We start from the raw sequence: 11,098 nt of genomic DNA, 5'->3' as shown, positions 1-11,098 counted from the left end.
GGCTTTTGGCAAATTGGAGTAAGTGATAAGGAGAAGACGGGTTTCTCCACATGTGACAACATTATCATTGGAACCGCATGCCAATGGGAATGTGTAATTCGCCATCCACCTGGCAACGTTTGGCAGATTTCGTTCTGAGCGGCATAAAAGGGAAGATCTGCCTTGTGTATATGGCTGATATCCTAACCTATAGTCCAGATCTACCATCTCACCTAGAAAGATTAGAAGCGGTGTTTCAGAGATTGAGAGCAGCTGGATTACAGTTAAAACCAAAAAAATGTACATTTTTGAAGCGCGAAGTAAAATTTTTAGGGCACATCAAAGGATGGCGTTAGGCCAGATCCAGGAAAAATAGAAAGTGTGCAAAATTTTCCTACACCAACTTGCGAGCGAGATGTCCGAGCCTTTTTAGGTCTCTCGGGATATTACAGAAGGCACTTAGAGGGATATGCAAAGACTGCAAAACCCCTCACCGAACTATTGAAGAATGGAACAAAATTTGAATGGGGAAGTGCACAACAAAATGCCTTTGATTACTTAAAACATGTGTTAACAACAGCACCTCTATTAAAATTTCCAGATTTTGAAAAACCATTTATCCTGTCAACCAACACTTCCAACTTGGCAATAGGAAGAGTTCTATCTTAAAAACAAGGAAAGGAAAGTCCCCAATAGCATATGCAAGTAGACAACTTAGGAAGCCAGAACAACATTATTCTGCCACAGAGAAAGAATGTTTAGCAGTCGTTTGGGCGATTAAGTATTTTAGACCATACCTTTATGGACAAAAATTCACGATAATAACAGACAGTAGACTTCTCAAGTGATTGATCAATATTCTTGATGGCAGCTCAAGACTGACTCGTTGGAATGTCACTCTCCAACAATACTCCTTTGAAATATTTCATAGACCTGGAAAGTCACATGGAATGCTAACGCTCTTACTTGAATTCCCATACAACAAATTAACAATTATGAACCTATTTACAGTAAGCATACCATCAGACAAGCACAAAAGATGACCCCATTTTGAGTAAAATCGTAAAAATATTGAAGGGAGAAACCATTCCAAACCTATTTGAAAAATTTCCAGATCAGCCTGAAAGCTTCTTTTTAGACCCAGACGATGTCTTATACCATATTCGAACCCCAGAAGGTAGGAGAAAAACTTGGAATCAAATAGTTATTCTCAGAAAATTGACTGAATATATCCTCCATTTCTTCCATGATATCCCAACATCAGGTCACCTAGGTAGTAAGAAAATGAGGAAAAAGTTGGAAACACAATTCTTTTGGCTAGAACTTCGAAAAGATATTCAACAGTACTGTGAACGATGTGAGAAGTGTAGTATGCGTAAACGAACTGAAAAATGGACGCAGCAACCTCTTCAAAAATTCTCAGAACTCAGTTGCCCATTCCAGAGAATAGGAATGGATATTTTAGGTCCTCTTCCTACTACTGCAAAAGGTAATAAATATGTACTCGTCTTTTTAGATCACTTCAGTCGCTATGCAGAATGTGCAGTAATTCCCGATCAAAAGGTAGAAACAGTTGCAAGAAGTTTTGTCGAAAACATTGTTCTACGTCATTCTCCACAAAACCAGTTATTAACATATAGAGGAACTAACTTTTTAGCTAAATTAATGGAATAAGTCTGCAAATTATTAGACATTAAGCGATTATACACATCAACATATCATCCAGCAACCAATGGGATTGTAGAACGCTTTAACAGGACTATCGTTGACATCATCGCTCACTATGTGAGTCAAGACCAGAGAGACTGAGACGATTGGATCCCGTATGCTCTCTACGCCTATAATACAACCGAACACTCCTCTACCGGAGAAAGTCCATTTTTCCTGATCTATGGGCGAGACGCAAATTTTCCAATTGACATAGCTACTGCACCTGAGCGAATCGCTTATGATGTTGATTCAAATTACAAATCGGATCTTCTAGCCAGACTACAAGATGTCTATGAAGCAGTCAGAACCTACTCAAGGGATGTCGTAGAGAAACGAAATCTCCATCATGACAGCAAACATAAAGGACACTTATTTCAAATTGGAGACCGAGTTTATGTGAATATCACACAACATCCTCGTGGAACAAGCAAAAAGCTTTCACCACGATGTAAGGGACCTTTTAGAATCACGAAACAATTTAGTCCAGTTAATTTTGAGCTGCAGGATATTAAAACGAAAACAAAACTTCAACTACATGCTAATAGGTTAAAACCTGCTGCTATGGGAAATGAAATCGACCCAATCCCAGAGGATAACCTACAGGGTGCGATAGCAGATAACTCTCTAAAAACATCAGATCATTAAGATGAGAAAAAGGAGAACAGTGACGAAATATTTGATCCATGGGATAGCTTTATAATCCCACTCCTGCCACCAGTTGTGAGGTTCGGGGCCATCAAGATGTTTTATTACGTACGTTTTTGATAGGGTCCTGCCACCAGGTGTGTTTTACCAAACACACCACCGATTGAGATGAAGTAAATGACTAAAGCGCGAGGGTAAGAGTCACTCTGAGGACCAGGAATGAGCCTCTCAGGAGGAAGAATACAGAGTCAGATATAACCAATTAAAAGAAAATTTATTAGCAAAAAAAAAAAAAAATAAAAAATACTGAAAGTTCAGAACAAAGTTATCAAATCCGATTTTTGGAAATTTGCCTATCTTTATCTATACAACGAAAGAGGGTACCTAACGGGGGTATTCGAACTACGCGACTCACAACATACCAGGGTAAACAAGATGTCTTCTTTCGTCTATTTAGGCAGTCGGCCAATCTCTTGATCCTGTTTCCTCTCGCTCTTTCTTACTCGTACTGCTCTGGTACTGTCTGGACTGGACTGCACTCTCTCGTCTGCTGTCCTGTGTCTGCTCTGATACACTTAATAACACTCTGTTGTATTATGGAGAAGAAGATAAGCCTTTATCAAATATTCTTTTCAACTTTAAATTGCTAGAATTGACTAAACAGTCAACAGCCAAAGATTTACTTGAGCATCTCGAGTATTGGACTTCATCTTTGCCAGATTGGGCATGCCCAAATTGGGTGTTTGGAAATCACGACGTCGACCGTTTGTCAAGCAGAGTAGGAGAGGAAGTTTTAGATGGAATCTTCATGGCAACATTACTAAATCGTGGGACACCAATAATTCATTATGGAGATGAATTGGGAATATTAAATGCCAGAATATTGCCCACAGAATTGAAGGATGTTGTAAATCCAGATAAGCCTCGTGATGTTTGTCGCACACCCATGCAGTGGAATAATAGCACCTCAGCCGGTTTTAGTAATTCCACCAATCTTTGGTTACCAATACAAGACGATTTTGAAACAGTTAATGTAGAGAATGAATTACAAACTTCTCGATCTCATCTTAATGTCTTCCGTGAATTAGTAAAACTGCGATCTCAGCCTGCGATTAGGTTTGGTAAAGTGTACTATCTGTCAGAAAAACCAAATATGTTCTGTAAAGAATAAGGAAAGGATCGCCCGGCTATTTAACCCTTCGTCACGCGCCTAGTGCCGATTCGGCACCAATCGATTTTTAATTAGTTCGTGTAAAAATTCTAATTGTCCGAAAAATCTGAAAAAATTATTACCTGTCTAATTTTTCTTCAATTTTATGATGCGCTATTCATTTTTTGCTTAAAGCGTTCCGTTATTTTTAATTAATTATTGGTGCCAAATCGGCACTATGGCGCGCGTTATCTCGGATTTCAATTTTCAAATTTCCCGCCAGTTGTTGTTACTAAAAATAGCCGCAGCGGTGGCGCGCGCGCGCGCTTCTTTGTTTATAATGGCGTTATTTTAAAGTGAATTACTTCTAATAAACTGAAATTTGATCAGAAATAATTTAAATTTTTCCATTGGTATTTTTAAATGTTTTTATAAAGTTTTATGACATCATCACATTTTTCTAAGTGAAAGTAAACAATTTGTTAGCCATTTTACTATCAGCTGATAGAAAGGGGAGTTTTTGAAAACAAAGTAATAAAGCGATTAGTAGTTTCTTCTTTTTGACAGTTGAGGACTAGCGAGTCTATTATTTTTGCTAGAAAAAACAAGCTTTACTACTCTGAGGTTAAAAATAATACAATTTCGTGAAATTTAATAAATCTGATGTCAATAAATAAAATTATTTATAGTGAGTTGATGTTTTTTAAGTTTAATTTTTGCATTTACAAATCAAATTACAGAAAATATAATAAAAATTTCATTTTTTATTACACCAACGAGTATTTTATTCTGTTAGATAGTAGAGAAATCGAGGATGTAATGACATTTTTATGACCATCACGCGATTGTTTTTTCTTCTCCCCGGCCATGCTGTTTTTGCGTTTTATATAAATTTTGTCGTTGATACAAGCGTCCAAGTCGAAGTTCAATCTTTCTATTTGACATTTAACACCTATGATCAAGTCACACCTGCGACTTACGTTGTTTATTTCGTACCTTCACGACATATTGATGTTACACAGTCCTTTTTCTAGAGAAATTTTTCTATTTCTCTTACGTTTTGCGAGGTATTTGGACCCTGTCTGGAATCTCACATGTACAATAGTACACATTTCAATAGACGATATAAAAAATCGCTTGTAAAATACATATGAACTATGCACATAAAAATGTAGCATCGAAAATGTTAAGTTTTATAAAATACATTTTTTCCCCTATATTTTGTCTTTCATGAATTGGAATATTCTTTTATTGCTGTTGGTTTAATACTTATAGATCATATGGGTTTTATGAGGGTTTTTTTTTTTGTTTGCCGTCTTTTCAAATATGTATTATTGTTCTAAGAATGTAAATAAACTTTCAAATAAATGGTATAACTCTAGTACCTGTCTTCAGATGAATCCAGAAATGGAATGTTTTAAAATTTTCAATTTTTGCCGTAAAAACACTGAATGATAGGTAAAATAATAATTATAATTACTTAAATAAATAAAAATTTTATTGGAACTACTGTCATAAAACTTCGTAAGATGATACCAAACTACAAATAAATAAAATAAATCAATCTCCTGTCAAATTGTATTTTTTTAAATTAAAACTTCGATTCCCAAACAAGGTTAGGCTTGGTCTAGGGCAGTAATTATTGAGTCACGTGACAGAAAAGGGAGCTTACAAAAAATTTACCAAATAAGGAACCCTATTCACATATTTCCATATTTGGTAAATTTTAGTCCTCTCCCTTCTCTGTCACGTGACTTTTTACTCTGATACTATATAAGTGCAGTTTTTTCGCATTAGCTCGTCATTGTTTTTGTTGCTGTTTTTGGTTTCGAGTATAGTTCTTCTTTTTTACGATTGTGTTAAAACAGCGCTATGGATAAAAGTAATTTTTACTTGCTTTCATCTTCGGAGATAACAGAGATGATTGAAGATGATGATGATGTTTTTTCTTCGGAGGAAGAGGATGATATTTTGGAGCAGCGAAAATCGGACTCTGAATCTGAACAATCTTGTTCAGACCTAGACGAGGTTAGTACTTCTGGTTCATTTTTTATGGGTAAAGACCGTGTAACTAGGTGGAATAAGGAAATGCCCCTTCAAACTCAGAGGAGAGAGAAAGAAAATATTATAACTCATTTGCCTGGCCCAAATGGAAGAGCAAAGTTCGTCAAAACACCTTCGGAATGCTGGAAGTTATTTTTTGATGACGATATATTAAATCATATTGTCGAAAATACAAATAAGTATATAGAGAGAATAAAAGAAAAATTTAGCCGCGAGCGTGATGCCATCTCAACAAATATTTGTGAAATAAAAGCTTTTATAGGAATATTGTTTGCATGTGCGGTGATGAAATTAAATACAGTAAATTTGCGAGATATTTGGACCTCCGATGGTTTCGGAATAGAAATTATAAAACCTGTGATGTCAGAGAAAAGATTTAGTTTTCTAATAAGAGCGTTAAGATTTGACGATAAAGCTACTAGAAATGATCGTCGTAATACTGACAAACTCGCTGCGGTGCGAGATTTTTTTGAGAAATTTGTTACTAATTGCCAAAAGAATTATTACCCATCGGAATATTTAACTATAGACGAGATGTTGGAGGCATTTAAGGGCAGATGCCAATTCCGGCAATATATTCCAAGCAAGCCGTCAAAATATGGGATAAAAATTTTTGCCTTGACAGATTCAAGGACTTTTTATAGTAGCAACTTAGAAGTATATGCGGGAATGCAACCGCAGGGCCAATATTTCACAAGTAATTCTCCTAAAGATGTTGTGTTAAGATTATGTAAACCCGTAGCAGGCTCTGGAAGGAATATAACATTTGATAATTGGTTTACGAGTTACGAACTTGCATTAAAATTATTAGACATAAAGCTGACGTCAGTCGGTACTTTAAAAAAAAATAAAAGAGAAATACCGCCAGAGTTCATTACTTCGAGAAACAGAACTGTATTCAGTAGCATGTTTGGATTCCAAAAAAAGTGTACTTTAGTTTCATATTCTCCCAAAAGAAATAAAGTAACTCTCTTACTATCAACTTTACACCACAACAATAGCATTGATTCTTCAACCGAGGAAAAAAACAAACCCGAAATCGTAACGTTTTACAATCTTACAAAGGGAGGCGTCGACGTTGTTGATAAACTGGCGTCACGTTATAATTGCGCAAGATACTGCCGACGCTGGCCCCTTGTTATTTTTTATAGTTTGCTAAATATTTCGGCCGTAAATTCTCATGTCATTTATTATCTGAATAATAAACTTCCACAAAATCAACGCAGAAGACACTTCATGAAACTGCTATCGATCGAACTAATGACTCCGCAATTAAAATTACGTGCACAAAAAGAAAATTTACCCAGAAACATTAGAACGGCAGCCCTTCAATTCTCTAAATTGCAACATGAAACATCAGAATCGGAATCAGAATCAACAACAGCATCAACAGGGACATCACCGGCATCAACATCAGTAGCATCCACATCTGCGGCATCCACATCTGCAGCATCAACATCACGGAAGCGATCATCCTGTTCTGATTGCGGTTATAAAAAAGGCAGAAAGACGACAAATAAATGTTTTCGATGTAATAAATACATTTGTGGTGAGCACTCACATAATTTATGTAAGTCATGTATAGAAAGTTCAGAAAGAACAATAGAATTAGAAAGTTAATACTATATGAACGTATTCATTTTTTATATTACCTATTTTTCTGTATTTCTTTTATTTTCTGGGTTAGGCATAAGGGGTTGCTTTCAGTGACTTGCAAACAGGACCTTTTGAATATTGTCCAACAAATGAACGATATTTATAGATATATATATCAATAAAAATTGTTTATTTGTTGAATACTGCATCTAAAAAATCCTGTTTGCAAGTCACTGAAAGCAACCCCTTATGCCTAACCCAGAAAATAAAAAATTAACTTTTTTTGCATACGTTAATTATAATTCTTGCAATACAAGATGTACATAAAATTTTAGCATTGTATAATGTAAAATGTATAAACGAATAATAGAAATGAATATTTAAATGTATAAATAAATAATATATAATATAATTTTATCTGTATTACCAATTTATGCTGTTTATCTTAATTATTATTTATATAACTCTTGTATTGAAAGTAGAATAGATGTAAGCAAGAGACGAGATAATTGACATCTAGGCGTTAAGTGTCGCCTGGATGTCAATTTTCTCGTCTCTTGCTTATTCAGAGATCGGCGTGAAGTCCACCATCGTCAGGATTATTATAGATCTAATAGAATAGATGTAAAAAACATTTTGGTATAGTATAAACATTTTTTTCTATTATATTTTTGTTCCGTTTTTTTTATTTTTTAAATACACTCAGTAATTAATATATATTATTCCTATATAGATTTATTAATTATAATAAACATACACTATTTAATATTATATGAAAATAACACTTTTTAATTAACATCTGAAATGAAGAAGTAATTGAATCGAGTCCCATCGCCATCTTTAATAACGCGCGACAGTAATTAATTGATTCTGAGCGCTTCGCGTTGCATCAATTTAAATAATTTATAAAAATTAAAATTATAAATATGTTTATAAAATAATTGACGATATCTGTTCGTAATAGTATTGTAAAACACACTGTACTTATAGTTTAGCATTTCTGATAAATTTTAATAAATATCTGAATTTTCGTATATTTTATATATAAAAATCGAAGAAAAAAACATAAATTTGTAAAACTTAATAAAAAAAATATCTACAACTTCATAACACATATAAGTATGAGAATCCATCAAAAAAAGATAGTTAATAATAATTAAAATTGAGAAAAAAAATAAAACTTTCAAGGTAAGGTAATTTCTGTGGTAAAATGTGAGGTAAGCGATCACGTGACGCCCGTCTCCCCATCTTCTGTAACCAAAACGGACGAGGTTGAAATAAAAGCCTAATCACCAGTAGAACTAAAAACAAACATCGGCGCGTGCCTAGAGCAATAAACTTGAACAGGAGCGAAGATGAAACACGACACTTTGTAATTTATGCTAATTACCTTCTAATATTAAAAAATTAAAATCATCAATAAATTATGATGAAATTAAAACTTTTTTGACTGAATTCGATTACAAACATATTAGTAAACTGGATTAAAGTAAAAATACCCGTTTTCCGATGTTAAATTTTTATTAATTAATTTTTTAAATTGGTGCCGAATTGACCGAGCGCGCGTGATTTCGATTTGACTGAGCGCGCGCGTGACGAAGGGTTAATAGCAATCAATATGGGAAATAATTCTTCCACTATAGATTTTACTAATAGTCACGAAAATCTACCTGATTCTGCAGATGTCGAAGTTAGGAGTAATAATCTGACTGGACGTTTGGCAGAATCTAGTCATTCGAAGATAAAACTAAAAGATGTGACGTTACGATCAAAGGAATCAGTCGTTCTGTCGTTCGTACCCAAATTTAATATTTGATTCCAAGATTCTTCAGCACGTATTTCTCAACTTCTTATTTTAATTTTGTAAACATTTTATTTTCTTGTGTGACGATGAAATTTTAATTTTCGGAGGAAGTGTCTGTGGTAAGGTCGGCTGAGTGTAAAATTTAAATTTATTTTTCTAACTTTAAATTGGTTGAAAGTATCAAAATGTTTTGACGTAATCCCACGAGGATCGATTTAAAATTAGATGACGTGCACGAATACGAAGCCATCGAAAAAGAATTAGAAGAGAAAAAGAATTCCTCCAAAATATGCGATTCTCCAAATACCGAAGCTTTTGGTACATCCCCTAGCAATGCAAGCAAAAAAGCAATCATTCACGATCGTATCGGTTATCGTCCACAACCGAAAAATGCAAATTGAAAAGATTTTCTGTGCATTAAATGAATATTCATTATTCCTCTCAATTCTATACAAATCAAGTTGTGATGAACTGTTTCCATTTTGTCTCTTGGACTTAATTCAGTTTCTTGAGTCATGCCAACCGAAAGCTTAAAGAAAAAATTCATCGTCGGAGTTGCAAATCTGTTGATAAACTACAATTGGCTATATTCGAGGCTTTATAGCCGAATTAATCCCTTCTCTTGTTTTACTAGTCAGGTCGTCGAAGAACTGATATCCGTTGTGGTGAAGGTGACGTCCAGAGGAGAATTGATGCACCAGGAACTCTGCCCTTTGCTTAAAAGTGGACGGGTTAAAAATTTCGAATTGTGCGACGTGCGCATTCGTACAGAAGAATTCGTTTCCATTCTAAATTGCCTTGGTACCTGCAGTTACCGACTGATTAAATTAATATTTTGTAGAGTGCAATGCATTAAGTCCGAGAGAGCAAAATTACTGAGAAGCGAAGCGGTCGAAAATTTGTTGCGATTATCTCCAAATATCGAACATTTGTATTTGGATATACTCATCGATATCGACGTTTCGAAGTTTGCCGTGCATTTAAAATGGTTGGAATTACAAACTTTTCATCTCTCACTTACCTTCACTTACTGCCTGTCTTGAGTATGAGAATTATACTGATTTTTGTCGGGCTGGAGCTCTCCTTTTAAATACTTCCAGCATGAAAATGTTCGTCATCCGGTGATGATTCATTTGTGATGTCATCATCGGCTGACGATTTATTTGCAGTGTCGTCATCGCAGCTGAGATGATTGTTTTCTGTTGTTTTTATTAGGCAATGACATCTAGCTTTTGTAGAGTCATCATTGAGTCGATGTGACTCATCTTGTTTTTGGAGCAGTTCTCATCATTACTCATTGATTGCTTTGTCCTTTTTCCCTTGGCATGTTGTGAGATTTGGATAATAAACCGTTTTATTCTAATTCGTTTATTTAAATCGTTTTAAGTTAATATTAAAATTTAGAAAAGGGGGAGTCTCTAGATTGGTAAAATAGGCGAATTTCCTCTTACAACTTCGGTTGTTGTTTAAGATACAATTAAAGTTCACGCGAATACATAATTAGCAAAAAAAAGGTAAAAATAAGTGATTAAGCAAAAATGATTATATTACAAATGTTGTAAACAGTAGTTCACAAATGCTAACATCGAGGTATTTTTGGAGGGGGGGGAAATAGTGGTCCTCACATACCGCTCCAGGAAAGCGTTTCTGACCAAACGATTACTATATGATTTCCATCTGTACTAGGTGTACTCTATCTCTCCTGAAAGCTTGTAACCGCTGTACTCGTATAATCGAGATGGGTTGATAATAATAATAATTAATGCAGAGCCCAAACGGTTAAAAGTTGAAAGTTTAAATTTGGTACACAGTTTGGGTACGTCATAGACAATAAAAAGAAATTTTTGGAAATTCCCTCCGCGAAGGAGAGGAAGAAGGTTTAAAGATTACCGCGAAGAACTCGGTTTCTGATGTACCATTTTAGATGCGATTTTTGCATTTTTGCGGGAAATCGAACATATTGTTAGACCCATCTAAAAATTTTAAATTAGCCGCGAAGGAGAGGTCTTAATTCTTGCATCCGATGAAAACGGGTAAAATCGGCTATATAACCATAAAGGTTATCTTACGTAAGAGCTTATCACACCGAATGATCAATCTAACACGTTTTAAAAAGTCTTATCCCCACTGTGCACAATTTAAAAAGTTTT

General features: G+C 34.7%; 2 protein-coding genes across 2 annotated transcripts; both read left to right on the top strand.

Annotated features, from left to right (window-relative positions):
• The first annotated feature begins 1,263 nt into the window (after positions 1 to 1,263).
• Positions 1,264 to 3,523, top strand: LOC136987928 (maltase A1-like). Its single transcript, XM_067285698.1, has 2 exons — positions 1,264 to 1,542; positions 2,792 to 3,523. Exons 1-2 carry the CDS (start codon positions 1,264 to 1,266, stop codon positions 3,503 to 3,505), a joined length of 993 nt encoding a protein of 330 aa, XP_067141799.1. The 3' UTR covers positions 3,506 to 3,523.
• A 2,385-nt stretch (positions 3,524 to 5,908) lies between these two features.
• On the top strand, positions 5,909 to 9,349 carry LOC136987927 (piggyBac transposable element-derived protein 4-like). Its single transcript, XM_067285697.1, has 2 exons — positions 5,909 to 7,079; positions 9,174 to 9,349. Exons 1-2 carry the CDS (start codon positions 5,909 to 5,911, stop codon positions 9,347 to 9,349), a joined length of 1,347 nt encoding a protein of 448 aa, XP_067141798.1.
• Positions 9,350 to 11,098: the final 1,749 nt, after the last annotated feature.

This window comes from Centruroides vittatus, unplaced genomic scaffold, assembly GCF_030686945.1.
Source record: "Centruroides vittatus isolate TY-2023 unplaced genomic scaffold, ASM3068694v2 scaffold_2906, whole genome shotgun sequence".
Taxonomy (NCBI): Eukaryota; Metazoa; Arthropoda; class Arachnida; order Scorpiones; family Buthidae; genus Centruroides; species Centruroides vittatus.
This window is presented reverse-complemented; position numbering and strand designations above follow the sequence as displayed.